This window comes from Micropterus salmoides, unplaced genomic scaffold, assembly GCF_014851395.1.
Source record: "Micropterus salmoides isolate LMB-PRFRI ecotype aquatic unplaced genomic scaffold, ASM1485139v1 Ms_hic_scaffold_9, whole genome shotgun sequence".
Lineage (NCBI taxonomy): Eukaryota > Metazoa > Chordata > Actinopteri > Centrarchiformes > Centrarchidae > Micropterus > Micropterus salmoides.
In genome coordinates this window covers 6,830,743-6,846,188 of record NW_024044681.1, presented here as the reverse complement: position 1 = coordinate 6,846,188, position 15,446 = coordinate 6,830,743, and the positions used below count along the sequence as shown (strand labels likewise).

The following is a 15,446-nucleotide window of genomic DNA, read 5'->3' as shown; positions in this document are numbered from 1 at the left end:
TGCAAAGTTATATCGCTTTCAACATTACTTCATCAACTAACGCCACCCATGTTACTATCCTGTGTACCACTGTTGATTTAGCCTGCAAGAAAGGATGTAAAGTGAGTAGTAGTGATGCAGCCAGGAGCAGCCAGCTAACGCTACAGCAGCTCGGACATGCCGCTGCTTGCATCGTAACGTTCAGTTTATGTTTATTATGTTTTTACAAGTACTCAGATACAAAGCTTCTCCACCTCTCAGTGCTGTAACTAACGTGACCCACATATCATAAAACACTGCAACAAAACAGTCACAACAACACAGAGGAAGAGCGATCCACTAACACTACAATAAAGTTACTTACTGCGGTCTAACTGTTATAAAGTGTGACACAATCTCATTATAATATGGAGCTACGTTAAATAATGGGTCCGGAGTCATTTTCATCAGTCAGGAAGTTTTAACAGACAGCTGAAGTCGGTCTCCTCCTCTCCAGAACAAGCGGAACAGCTGATTACAGCAAGTAATAAAGCTTGCCCACCACAGGCAAGGCAGACACCACAAATCATGTTCTTATACTGCTCAAGCGACACAGACGTGAGTGCTGGAGCTGATCTGCAGCTCTTGTTGGCTGGAAATGATTTCATAACCTTCCAAACTGTCGCGTTTTTATTTTTGTATTGCTTTGTCTGTGCTGGAGATATTTCAAGAACTTCATAGATTTATCCAGTTTGTTATTAAATTTGTAATTAAATTTGTAAATGGGAAGAGCCGTCTGTACTTACTGAGAAGGCTGGGGTCCTTCAACATCTGCAAAAAACTGCTGCAGATGTTTTACCAGTGTGTGGTGGCCAGCATCCTCTTTTATGCTGTAGTTTGCTGGGGAGGAAGCAGCCAGAAGAGAAATGCCAGTCAACTGGACAGACTGGTGAGGAGAGCTGGCTTAGTGGTGGGCTCAGAGCTGGACTATCTAGTGACAGTGACAGACAGAAAGACCCTGGACAAACTGCTCTTCATACTGGACAACGCCCACCACCCTCTGCACAACACTTTCATCGGGCAAAGAGTGTGTTCAGTGGCAGACTGCTGTCCCAGCCCAGCTCCACCAACTTTTGGTTTTCAATTGGTGTTTACAGAAAACCCACACACACAGACCAATACCTACTGTTCGATTCCCACCACCCACTGGAGCACAAGCTAGGGGTCATGAGAACACTGCACCACAGGAGCCAGAGAGAAGGAACAGAACCACCTGAAGGGGGCACTTACAGCCTGTGGGTACCCTAAACTGACCTTTGTGAAAACAGCCACAAAATCCAAGAAGAACAAAACTACAGGGGAGGAAAAGAAGGTCAAACGCAACAACATTGTGACTCCATATGTGTCTGGAGTATCAGATAAACTCAGGAGGATTTTCAACATCCCTGTGTTTTTTAAACCCAAGAACACACTAAGACAGATGCTGGTCCACCCCAAAGACCGCACACCCAAACACAAGAAAAGCAATCTAGTGTATGCAGTCCAATGCAGTGAGGAATGCACAGACCTGTATATTGGGGAGACTAAACAACCACTACACAAACGCATGGCTCAACACAGAAGGGCCAACTCCTCAGGTCAAGACTCTGCAGTCTACTTACATCTGAAGGACAGAGGACGCTCGTTTGAGGACCACCAGGTGCACATTTTAGACAGAGAAGATGGATGGTTTGAAAGAGGTGTCAAGGAAGCATCTACACCAGGGTTGAGAAGCCGTCATTAAACAGGGGAGGGGGTCTACGCCACCACTTATCCCCCCACTTACAATGCTGTCCTTTCATCACTTCCCAGGAAACTCAACAAACATAACCTATTGGCCTCAGGTGAAGATACCAACGATGGTCGTTCAGTCTTGGCCACATGTAGTCCTAACGACCGTAACAAATGTTTTTACAACAACTAGGAACACTAACGAACCAGCGGTATCGATGACCCGGGCCAACGACCCCACTGAGGTTAAATAGCTGAGTTTCCCTACCTGTCAGTCAGAACTGAAGAAGTCCCTTGGATGAGGGATGAAATGTTTTCCAGTATCTTCAACCAACTCCAGGTGCCCTTGACTTTAACCTTTGTTTTATGACATTGCAATGCACTTCTTCGCCACACATTTCAATTTCAATGAATTTGAGTTGTGCATTATTTAGAGAATGGTAATCCCCGATAAACAAAGTTCAGGGTCCACAGGAACATTAACTCCTGTGATCCTGGTTAGAGTGGAGCTGATATCATGCCTAAAAGGACTAACTTTTATACACAGCCAGGTACAATGCAAAAAGCAGCCAACAGGGTAGATTTGAATGATTTAAATTTTTCTGGGGAAAGGCATAGTTGACGTAGAATATTATACTTAATCAATCTGTATCTGGCATTGATAAAAGTTGACAGGCTAAAGCTGTTCATCAATTGCAACATTGAGATCTGACTCCCATTTCATTCTTGACTTATGCACACCTGGTTTGGGGCCCTATATTAGTAAATTAATTTATATGTTTTCCCATCATAAAGAAATCTTTCAACAACATGACAGGCAGAGTCATTTCAGGACCCAAATTAGCTCTCAAAAAGGAAAGTTGGAGACAACAGTAAAAGGTTTGCTTCTACAGGTTATATTTCCTCCTCAGGTGCTCAAATTACATGAAAAGTCCTTTGTCAAAGCAATTCTAAAAGTGTTGGATTCCCCTATGATGCCATATGTCCAGAATCTTATTATCAAGAGTCATTGGTATAAGTTCTTTTTGCTTTAAAGGTGTTTTAGGTGACAGTCCTACCTTCAGTCCAAGACTTTTGTGAACCTCATACCTAATTTTTATCAGATGCCTCAATATAGGGTTATCTGTCCTCTGGTGTACAGTTCCAGAATTATGTTTGTAAATGAAGTCATTGTAGACCCTTTCTTTCATGGGGTGCAGTCCGATTTTTGTCCAGGAAGGGGCGTCACTGCCCTCAAAAAGGGATGAGATGAACCTCATTTGAGCACCATGTAGTAGATTTTAAGATTTGGTAATCAAAGTCCTCCTGAGCCATAGTCCCATGTTAGCTTTCCCATGGATATCCGGGGTACTTGAATGGGCAGGGATTGAAACAAATATTGCAATCTCGGTTGTACATTCATTTTAATACAATTAACTCTTCCAATCAGGGTGAGAGGCAAGCCCATCCATCTACGTAAGTCATCCTCGATCTTACTGAGCAGTGGGAGGAAATTCAGTTTCTACAGGTTTTTAAGGTTGTTGTCTACAAATATCCCAAGGTATTTTATACCGTCCATAGGCCATCTAAATTGACTTGTACGCTGGAGTTTAGACTGATCAAAACTTGTCAATGGAATAATTTAACTTTTTTCAAAATTTAACTTATAGCCTAAAATACTACCATTTGTATTTAGTACAGTTTGTAACTTGGAGAGAGTGTTACTAGGGTCTTTTAAGTACAAAATAACATAATCTGCTAGAAGATTAACTTTATGAACTGTTGAAAGCCCTTTATATCAGGATCTTGTCTAATTGCTTTAGCTAAAGGTTTGCCAAGACAAAAAGTGCTGGAGACAAAGGGCATCCCTGTCAACTTGATCTGCTTAAAGGGAATGTAGATGAAATGTAGATGGGAGCGGTGCGCCCGGTCGATTTTGACTGGAATGCGGAAAGGGTGCGCCACCGAGCAGTTTGGGGATTAGTCTGGAGACGAATTCAGTGGGTCTACCTTCCTCCTCACCCTCTTGTATCCCCACAATTTTTATGTTGTTTCTTCAAGAGCGGGCCTCCAGATCAAGCACCTTGGTATGAAGCTGGATGTTGCGTACCGCCAGTTCACTGTATTTAACTTCAAGCGTTGTTATGTGGACGTCAAGGTCGCCAGTAGCTAGTTCCTGGCTAGCCATGCGGGCTTGCAGTTCAGCCTGCGAAGTTGCGAGTGACTGAAACTTAGCCTCAAAGGCATTGAAGTGTTCATTAATGCAGCGCAGGACTGACTCTGACACCTCTTTGCACAGCTACTTACACATACCATCAAGTTTTTATCTGGAGGCATATCCAACCTGGTGGGGGAATCACTAGCAGAGCTGCGCCCTGGGGCTCCACGGGCAGGACACGAGGCCAATGACACCCTCTCCCGCCTCTGTAAATGTACAATATTGTATTGGATGCATGTCATGGTTTGTGAAGTGTTGTATGGTGGAGTTGAGATATGGTAGGAGGGTACAAAGTTATAGAGTGAAATTGAGTTTTGTAACTCCCTTCTGCTACAAATGGTAAACATAAATAAAATATCATCACTGGAGCAGTGCTGAGGTTGAATTAGAGTTTAATAGCTTGGGGGGAAAAGCTGTTCTGCAGTCTGTGGCAGCAGACACTTCTACATCTCTTCCCAGAAGGCAGCAGGGTGAACAGGCTGTGGCTGGGTGGGTACTGTCCTTTAGTATCCTTTGGGCTCTGTGTAGGCACCTCACCTCACTGATGTGATACCAATGATCTTGTGTTTGGTAACTAAGGTGCAGTTAAAATTGGAGGGTAGTTGCAACACGGGCACCCCACAACTGGCAGATAGTAGAGCCTCCCAACATCCCCCTCCCAACCCCCTATAGCCATCCATCCATCATCAACCGCTTATCCTGCATACAGGATCACAGGGAGGCTGGAGCCAACCCCAGCTGACACTGGGGGAACGGTACACCCTGGACAGGTCGCCAGTCCATCGCAGGGCCACACGGGGAGAACATGCTCCTCACAGAAAAGCCTGGGACAACTGAGGTTCAAACCCACGACCTTCTTGCTGTGAGACGACAGTGCTAACCGCACCCCCAGTAGCAAAGCAACACCCCACACATCCCCGCCCCCCAAAGGAAAGGGACAGCAGCCACCCCGCGACAGTGACAGTCCCTTAGTCCCAGGAGGCCGCCAGGGGCACCCAGTCCCTAGGACTCACCCATCGACCGCATGGATGCAAACATCAATCCCCACTAAGTGATAGAGTTGATCAAGGGGGACCAGAGAGAATTTTCCAGGTTATGAATAGTGGCGTAGTGTAGCCTGTCTGTATTGTTGGTGGAGTGCCTGCCCTTAATAAATCCAGTTTGGTTGGGGTGTATTATACCAGGAGTGATCTTCACTAGCCTTCTTGCTAGGGCTTTGCAGATGATTTAAAGATCTGTGTTATAAGTGATATTGGGCGATTGGGCGAAGTGAGATGGCTCAATTTGTGATGTGTATAAGTTTTTATAAAATTCTCTAAATGCATTTTGTTTTCTGGGTTACCAGTCATGCTCCCAGCTGAGGCGTTTAACGAGGAAATAGTTTTTTTTTCTTTGTTCAATTTTAATTGGTTGGATAGGATTTATTGCCATGTTCAAACTTTTCCAAGCATAGTCTTTGCAATTGGACATGCGTCTTTTTATCAATAATTTCATTTAATTCAAGTTTGAATTTTCTCATTCAGCATGTGTTCCTGTGGGGAGGCAGCAAGTCCAGCCCCTCCTTGTGCCTCAGCTGAAAGTTGTTGTTTTTTTTACAGAAAACGTGGTGTCAATCAGAACCTCTATTGCCCCCCTTTATTTCTTCACACCTGGATTACTGCAACAGCCTTTTTACTTGCTTGACCCCAAAATCTATTGATGGACTCAGAACTTCATTATCAAATATAATACAGTGGGGGAAATAAGTATTTGACCCCTTGCTGATTTTGCAGGTTTGCCCACTTCCAAAGAATGCAACGATCTATAATTTTAATCATATGTACATTCTAACAGTGAAAGACAGAATCCCAAAGAAAATTCCAGAAAATCACATCATATGAATTTATTAAAATTGATAACCATCTGATGAGGAAAAACAAGTATTTGACCCCCTGGACAAACAGCATGTTAATATTTTGTAGAAAAGCCATTATTGGCCAGCACAGATGTCAAACGGTTTTTATAGTTGGTGACAAGGTTTGTGCACATTTCGGCAGGGATGTTGGCCCACTCCTCCCTGCAGACAGCCTCCAAATCATTCAGGTTCCGAGGTTGTTGCCTGGCAACTCAAATTTTAAGCTCCCTCCAAAGATTTTCAATTGGATTCAGGTCTGGAGACTGGCTAGGCCACTCCAGAACCTTGATGTGCTTCTTCTTCAGCCACTCTTTTGTTGCTTTGGCGGTGTGCTTAGGGTCGTTGTCGTGCTGAAACACCCATCCTCGACCCATCTTCAGCTCTCTCACTGAGGGAAGGAGATGTTGGTCCAGAATTCCACGATACATGGCCCCGTCCATCCTCCCCTCAATACGATGGAGTTGTCCCGTCCCCTTGGCTGAAAAGCACCCCCAAAGCATGATGTTGCCACCACCATGCTTGACGGTGGGGATGGTGTTCTTTGGGTTGTACTCGGTGTTCTTTGCCCTCCAAACACGACGAGTTGAGTTGAGGCCAAAAAGTTCTATTTTGGTCTCATCTGACCACATCACCTTCTTCCAGGCCTCTTCTGAGTCGTCCAGGTGGTGAATGGCGAACTTCATGCGGGCCTGTACATGTTTCTTCTTGAGCAGGGGGACCTTGCGTGCGCTGCAGGATTTCAATCCATGACGGCGTAGTGTGTTACCAACCGTTTCTTTTGTAACTGTGGTCCCAGCTGCCTTCAGTTGATTCATCAGTTCCCCCCTTGTGGTTTTGGGATGATTCCTCACCGTTCGCATGATCAGGGACACCCCACGAGGCGAGATCTTGTGTGGAGGCCCAGACCGAGGGAGGTTGGCGGTGGTGTGGTGCTTCTTCCATTTCCTGATAACTGCACCGACAGTTGATCTTTTCTCTCCAAGTTGCTTTCCGATTCTCTTGTAGCCCATCCCAGCCTTGTGCAGATCAACAATCTTGTCCCTGATGTCCGTAGAAAGCTCTTTGGTCTTGCCCATGGTGGTGATGTTGGATGCTGGTTGTTTGGGTGTTGACAGGTGTCTTTTATACAGGTAATGAGGTGAGGCAGGTGTATTTGATGTAGATAATTGGTTGGGATTGGGGCTGTGTCTTGAAGAAAGACTAACTGGCTTGTAGGAGCCAGAATACTTGCTGTTTGGTAGGGGGTCATATACTTGTTTTTCCTCATCAGATGGTTATCAATTTTTATAAATTCATATGATGTGATTTTCTGGAATTTTCTTTGGGATTCTGTCTTTCACTGTTAGAATGTACATATGATTAAAATAGAGGTAGATTGTTGCATTCTTTGTAAGTGGGCAAACCTGCAAAATCAGCAAGGGGTCAAATACTTTTTTCCCCCACTGTATATACTGAAGCAGCACATTATAAATGATTTAGCAATATATAATTACACTTTACAGCGAATACACTTTAATATATAATGACTGCCGGATAGAGTAAAAAAAAAATAAGTAAGTAAGAGACAAAAGAGTAATAGCAAGAGTGTCAATACTGAAGCACACCATTACAAAACATGATTACACAACATTATTATAATGGAGATTAAGCCAATGCATTTTAGCAACTACACTGCAACATTATATACCATTTATAAGATGACTTTAGCAATGTACACTAAGCAAAGTTATAAACGCAACACTTTTGTTTTTACCCCCATTCATCATGAACTGAACTAAAAGAGCTAACTTTCTCTATGTACACAAAAGGCCTATTTATCTCAAATATTGTTCACGAATCTGTCAAAATCTGTGTTAGTGAGCACTTCTCCTTTGCTGAGATAATCCATCCACCTCACAGGTGTGGCATATCAAGATGCTGATCAGACAGACTGGGGATTGCACAGGTGTGCTTTATGCTGGCCACAATAATAGGCCACTCCAAAAAGTTTGCTGATTTTAGCCTTGGTTTGGACGACTGAGAGCAAAGGTGAGAATCTCTGACAGCAGAGATTGTACATGAGGACGGGTCTGATGGTCTGGTCTCTGAGACCATAGATGAGAGCACTCAGACATCTGGGAAACATGATTGTACAAATGTAAATAATATTCTGGATGCGCAAAAACATGAGCCCGTCTAGATTTTCAGCGATAATGACAAGCAAGGGATTGTACACAGTTGAGGAGAGACTGAGGCCCAGCTGCACCAGATGCAGCAGCAGTGTGTTACGAGCCTTATGGGCTGAAGCTTTGTCTGTGGAGGCCGACCTGGCTGCTATCATCACACCAATATAGGAGGAAATGACTGCCACACCAGCTAATACAAACAGAAAACAATTGTAGGCTTTGTCGTAATCAGCAGCTACTGGATCAAACATCATTTTGTCTTTGCCACAAAAATCTCTCATCTGCAGACTCTCCAGCTCTGCAAATGGAAATTTTAACATTAGAAGAACTTGGATAAAAACACTGAGTGAACTGAAGGCCCAAACAACACAAACAGCCACCCCTGTGTTTCTGACGGTGATGATGGCAGCGTGCCTCAGTGGGTAACACACAGCTACAAATCTCTCCAGACACATCACCACCAGTGTGAGAGGAGAGATTTCATTTATGTAATAAGCAAGCATGTTGAGAAAGCCACACACAGGATATTTCATTGTTATATTCCAAGCAGCCATTATGTACATTAATTGACCCTCTGCCATCAGTAAAGTGTCTACAAGGAGGAGGTTAAACAGCAGAATGTAACGAGAGGTCTCACAAAACACTGGTTTACTCCTCAAGGTGAATAACAAGGTCACATTAATGAAGAGAAACACACAACATGGCACTGTAGTCACAATGGAAAGCAGCACTATTTCCAGAAACCCCTGATACTGCAGTTCAACACTGATGTTCGTCTGTGATTGATTTGAGTAGGACATATTAAAGAAACATTAACAACATCAGAAATGTAAACCTATTGATTAAAATTGGAGCACAAAACAAACTTATTTTGTCCAGTTTTTATCCTTAACACTGTCAACATGACTACTGAGTTACCATAAACCCAAAGTCTTCGGCTTTCTTTTTCCCTGTGCAGACAGATAACAGAGTGGAGTCTTGTTTCCATGTGGGCAGTGCTGGTCTGCAGGGTTTGCCTGTCCTCACATATTGTTTATGAGCTCTGTCTTCACACCTCCTTCATGTGACGTCATCACTTGTCAGCACCATCAACATGTGTAAGATGTAATGGACAGGGATTAATCACTGGAGGTATAGTCGGTCAAGTCTTAAGAGAAACACAAAGTACTTGTTAATAATGTTTAGGTTTATTAATGACTGACATGGGCCTGAAGCACAGGAACATTCTTTAAATTAGGTATTAGAGCAATAAATGAAATAAGCATTCAAACTATTGTTGTAGTAAATAAAGCTGCACATCTTAAAGGCGTCTGTGCAGGACCTACATTATATTAGACACTACATGCTGGGCAGTCAATGAATGAGACACTGCGAGAAAGTCAAACTTACTGGGATTCCCGCAACCTTTCTTAGGTGTTGACAATCCAGGCACTTTGAATATTTTTTTGGCCTGTAAATAGCTGGTATAGGATTCGTGTTAATGAATTCCCTTGGACACAACAGCAAATCATTCCTGTGGCAGTACCTGTGCCGGGACATTTTACATTACGTGTATAGCTGATGCTTTTCAGAATCATGGAAGTACATTTTTTCCACTGAGGTCTACAAGTAAAGGCAGACAGAAACAAGGCACTTTAAGGTTGAAGATTATTATTTATTAACCAACATGGTCATGGTGTCAGAGCCAAGGGGCTAAAACAGTCACACACATTCATACACTGATGAGAATAGAATACGGTGCAGACCGCTCACCAGAAACAGAATCAGTTTTATTGCCAGGTATGTGTACACATACGAGGAATTTGACTCAGGATTGTTTCATTTCTCATGATGTGCTTACTCATACAAAATTACCATAACACAATAATAAAATAAAATCAGACACAAACTACAGTATAGACAACACTAATATACATACTATGAACAAAACAATATAGACATATTGATGGACTTGCGGGCGGCATGGTGGTGCAGTGGTTAGCACTGTCGCCTCACAGCAAGAAGGTCGTGGGTCGTGTCTGCGTGGGTTCTCTCTGGGTGCTCCGGCTTCCTCCCACCATCCAAAGACATGCAGTCTAGGTTAATTGGCGACCCTAAATTGTCCTTAGGTGTGAGCGTGAGTGGTTGTTCGTCTATGTGTGGCCCTGCGATGTGTGAAGTGAAGGCTTCTCCTTCTCCCTCTCTCTCTCCTACTTTGTCCTGCTCGGTATGTCAGATGTTCAGTTACTCCTCTGCCTCCTTTAGCGGTAATGGTACGTGTAATAAGTGTAGTTTATTTATAGACATGGAGACGAGGCTCAGTGATTTAGAAGTCCAGCTCCGCACCTTGGTAGATCAGTCTTTAGCTACTGTAGCTAGCCAGTCCCCGGTAGTCGGTGTGAAACGGCGTGAGTTAGCCTCTGGTAGCCGTCCTCCGGCATCCCCTGTGCAGCCAGGAAGGAGGGGGGGGGGCTGGGTGACTGTCCGAAGGAGGAATAGTCGTAAGCATTCAAAGTCAACGGGGCATCATCAACCTGTTCACGTTTCTAACAGATTTTCCCCACTCAGCGACACACCCGCTGAGAAACCAACTCTGATCATTGGCAGCTCCATTTTGAGAAACGTGAAGTTAGCGAAGCCAGCGGCCATAGTTAAGTGCATCCCTGGGGCCAGAGCGGGCGACATTGAGTCTTATTTGAAACTGCTGGCTAAGGATAAACGTAAATACAGTAAGCTTGTTATTCACGTCGGCGGTAATGACTCCCGGTTACGCCAATCGGAGGTCACTAAGATTAATGTTGAGTCGGTGTGTACATATGCAAAAACAATGTTGGTTTTCTCTGGACCTCTGCCAAATCTGACCAGTGATGACATGTCTCTAAAAGTAGACTAGGAGCCAGAGCGTTCAGCTATCAAGCTCCTTTCCTGTGGAACCAGGTTCCAGTTTGGGTTCAGGAGGCAGACACCATCTCCACATTTAAGAGTAGGCTGAAGACTTTCCTCTTTGATAAAGCTTATACTTATGGCTACTACTTTTACTGCTATAGGCCTAGACTGCTGGGGACTTCCCATGATGCACTGAGCTCCTCTCTCCTCTACTTTCTCTCCCTCTGTATGCAACCTCATCCCATTATTGCATGTTACTAACACAACTTCTCCCCTTTCTGGTAGTCTTGCGCTTTCTCGTCTCTCTCCTCTCTCCTCCTATCACTTCCTGCAGGTTTTCTGGCTCTGGAGCTGTGGAGTCTGGATCTGTGGTTGCGGGTCACCTGCTGCCCCCGTGTTCCTGCTCGACACCCTCTGCTGCAACGACTATTGTTACTAGTCCTATTGTTATTATTGTTATTATAATCATTAACATTATGACTGTTACCATTAACACTACTATAAATATCTGTACCATTTTTCATTTAGTCTATAGCAACATTACCTTCACTGTCTGTACCTCTGTGTGGATATTGTGTAGGCTGGCTCCCTCCCCTCTCTCTCTCTCTCTCTCTCCTTCCATCCCTCTCTTTTTCTCTCTGTTCCTCTCTTGGCGCTATATAAATAAAATTGAAATGAAGTGAATTGAATTATCTGTCTCTTTTGGGTCCAGTTGAACATACACCTAACAACACTTTTGTTTTTTTATCTGTTTTCTTCGGCTTCATTGGCAACATACGTGTTACCTCTGACAGAAATACAGTCACTTGAAAAGAAAAACATGAGACCAGGTTACACGCCTGAATCTCACGCCTGGATTATTGCAACAGCCTCTTTACTTGCTTTACTCAAATCTTTTGATCAACTCCAGACTGTCCAGAACTCAGCTGCCAGGCTTTTAACCAGAACGAAGAAATATGATCACATCACCCCTTTTAAGCTTCATTACACTGGCTCCCAGCATGTTTTAGAATAACTGACTTTAAAATGTTATTGATTACTTTTAAAGCTCTTCATGGCCTCTCTCCCTGTTATATCTCTGACCTTTTAGTCCCATACGTAACAGCACAAAGCTTGAGATTTTTGGGCAGAGGTCTGCTGTCTGTTCTAGAGTCTCTATAAACTAAAGGGGACAGTTTGCTGTCAGGGCCGCAAAGCTCTGGAACAGCCTGCCTGAGGAAATCAGGTCCCTCCTTAAAACAAGTGTTTACTTGCTTTAATCACATATCTTGTCATCTGTTTGATGTGTTTTATTATCTTTGCACTTGTAACATGGTTTTTGAAAAGCACTCTATAAAAAAAGATTATTATTATTATTATTATATAAGGAAACAGACAGGATGTAACAGTACTTCTAATGACCCACGTTAGCTGGGATTGGTTGATCTCTAGTGTCCATCTATGTCCTTTTCTGACTGGATGTCCTAATATCTCCACTCTTGTATTAGTATAAGTATTCTGTGATTTATTTTTTGCTGTTGTGCGTGATCAGGTATATTTCAAAACCTGTGCATGTCTGGGTTCCTGCCTTTTCACAGAGCACTACACAAATGACTTCCTTTTGACATTTGAAAACAGTTCACATCTTGCCCACATACCTCTAAAGTTCAACATTACTTCTATGGGTCAGACTTTGTTGTTATACTTTCCATGACGTCTCCAGGTGTTAAACTAAAGGTTATCTTCAATCATTCTCACTGTGTTTTCCAAATAACAGTACATAAAGCATTTCCAGAACATTTTCATATTTCCAATCACTTGAAGTACATTATAATCATTATCATATAACATATATGCTGAGCAGCACATTATAAGTTGATTTAGCAATACACATAATTACACTTTACAGCGAATAAACCTTATTGTATACTGACTGTCTGATAGTGAGTAAGAGCAAGAGTAAAATACATTTCTTCTGTCAATACTGAAGCACACTATCACAAATCATGATTACACATTATTTTAATGGTGATTAAACCATGCGTTTTAGAAACTGCACAGCCACATAAGTTTATAAGTTGACTTTAGCAAAAACGTATATGTATTATATAAATACATATTGTCTTGTGAGATGACTCCTTTAACTTGAAATACTTTATACGCCAACAGTGTTATACATACTCTATTAAGTTGAATTAAAGGAGATATTTTAAGAAGAATCAATTAAGTGACAAGTTCGCTGATTTTAGCTTTGGTTTGGACAACTGAGAGCAAAGGTGAGAATCTCTGACAGCAGAGATTGTACATGAGGACGGGTCTGATGGTCTGGTCTCTGAGACCATAGATGAGAGCACTCAGACATCTTGGAAGCATGATAGTACAAATATAAATAATATTCTGGATGCGCAAAAACATGGGCCCGTCTAGATTTTCAAAGATAACGATAAGCAATGGATTGTACACAGTTGAGGAGAGACAGAGGCCCAGCTGCACCAGATGCAGCAGCAGTGTGTTACAAGCCTTACGGGCTGAAGCTTTGTCTGTGGAGGCCGACCTGGCTGCTATCATCACACCAATATAGGAGGAAATGACTGCCACGCCAGCTAATACAAACAGAAAACAATTGTAGGCTTTGTCGTAATCAGCAGCTACTGGATCAAACATCATTTTGTCTTTGCCACAAAAATCTCTCATCTGCAGACTCTCCAGCTCTGCAAATGGAAATTTTAACATTAGAAGAACTTGGATAAAAACACTGAGTGAACTGAAGGCCCAAACAACACAAACAGCCACCCCTGTGTTTCTGACGGTGATGATGGCAGCGTGCCTCAGTGGGTAACACACAGCTACAAATCTCTCCAGACACATCACCACCAGTGTGAGAGGAGAGATTTCATTTGTGAGATAACCAAGCATGTTGAGAAAGCCACACACAGGATATGTCATTGTTATTTTACAAGCAGCCATTATGTACATTAACTGACTCTCTGCCATCAGTACAGAGTCTGCAAGAAGGAGGTTAAACAGCAGAATGTAACGAGAGGTGTCACAAAACACTGGTTTACTCCTCAAGGTGAATAACAAGGTCACATTAATGAAGAGAAACACACAACATGCCACTGTAGTCAGAATGGTAAAGAACACTATTTCCAGAAACCCCTGATACTGCAGTTCAACAGTGATGTTTGTCTGCAATTGATTTGAGTAGGACATATTAAAGAAACATTAACAACATCAGAAATGTAAACCTATTGATTAAAATTGGAGCACAAAACAAACTTATTTTGTCCAGTTTTTATCCTTAACACTGTCAACATAACTACTGAGTTACCATAAACCCAAAGTCTTCGGCTTTCTTTTTCCCTGTGCAGACAGATAACAGAGTGGAGTCTTGTTTCCATGTGGGCAGCGCTGGTCTGCAGGGTTTGCCTGTCCTCACATATTGTTTATGAGCTCTGTCTTCACACCTCCTTCATGTGACGTCATCACTTGTCAGCATTGTCAACACGTGTAAGATGTAATGGACAGGGATTAATCACTGGAGGTATAGTCGGTCAAATCTTAATAGAAACACAAAGTACTTGTTAATAATGTTTAGGTTTATTAATGACTGGCATGGGCCTGAAGCACAGGAACATTCTTTAAATTAGGTATTAGAGCAATAAATGAAGTAAGCATTCAAACTATTGTTGAAGTAAATAAAGCTGCACATCTTAAAGGCGTCTGTGCAGGACATACATTATATTAGACACTACATGCTGGGCAGATTCGCCAGATCGTTTGCGTATCTCCAGTGGTACACACCTTGGCCTGCTATTTTCTAGAAAACCTGTTTTGTGACTTTTCCTTGCGTCGACTGACCCCTGTATACAGGTGCGTGGAAAGACATTTTGGCTTAGGGGTGCTGCAGAGTAGAAATGCGTGCTTGCAGTATTCGGAGTAACACGGAGTACTGGTGAACTGGGAACGTCTGGAGGAGGCCCCTGTCCATGAGATCTTCAACTCAAACCTCCGGTAGATCGTTTCTGGCATCCCTGTGGAAGAGGGGAGGCTGTGGCCTTAAGGGGCGGTAACCCTCGAACACCATGGTGGACACCGGTGGTCAGGGAAGCCGTCCGACTGAAGAAGGATGCCTTCCGGGACTTGTTGTCATGGAGGACTCCAGAGGCGGTTGCAAGGTACCAATGGGCGCGAAGGGCTGCAGCCTCTGCTGTGGCACATGTGAAACAGCGGGTGTGGGAGAAGTTCGGAGAAAACATGGAGAAGGACTTTCAGTCTGCACCAAAGTGCTTCTGGAGAACTGTCCGCCATCTCAGGAGGGGGAAGCGAGGAACCGTCCAATCTGTGTACAGTAAGGATGGGACCCTGTTGACCTCAACTGGGGAGGTAATTGGGCGGTGGAAGGAACACTTTGAGGAACTCCTAAATCCGACTGACCCGCCCTCTCTAGTAGAAGCAGAGCAGGAGGCTGATGGGGGTTTTTCGTCAATTTCCCTGGAAGAAGTCACTGAGGTAGTCAAACACCTCCACAGTGGCAAAGCAGATTGATGAGATCCGCCCAGAAATGCTAAAAGCTTTGGGTGTGGAGGGGCTGTCTTGGATGACACATCTCTTTAAC

General features: G+C 43.3%; 2 protein-coding genes across 2 annotated transcripts; both read right to left on the bottom strand.

The window, feature by feature from the left end:
* Window positions 1–3,763: 3,763 nt before the first annotated feature.
* LOC119895508 (odorant receptor 131-2-like) lies at window positions 3,764–8,799 on the bottom strand. Its single transcript, XM_038708671.1, has 3 exons — window positions 7,798–8,799; window positions 4,021–4,131; window positions 3,764–3,913 (listed from the first exon to the last, which is right to left on the bottom strand). Exons 1-3 carry the CDS (start codon window positions 8,782–8,784, stop codon window positions 3,764–3,766), a joined length of 1,248 nt encoding a protein of 415 aa, XP_038564599.1. The 5' UTR covers window positions 8,785–8,799.
* Window positions 8,800–11,745: 2,946 nt separating this feature from the next.
* Window positions 11,746–14,259, bottom strand: LOC119895630 (odorant receptor 131-2-like). Its single transcript, XM_038708882.1, has 2 exons — window positions 13,120–14,259; window positions 11,746–12,061 (listed from the first exon to the last, which is right to left on the bottom strand). Exons 1-2 carry the CDS (start codon window positions 14,039–14,041, stop codon window positions 12,012–12,014), a joined length of 972 nt encoding a protein of 323 aa, XP_038564810.1. The 5' UTR covers window positions 14,042–14,259; the 3' UTR covers window positions 11,746–12,011.
* Window positions 14,260–15,446: the final 1,187 nt, after the last annotated feature.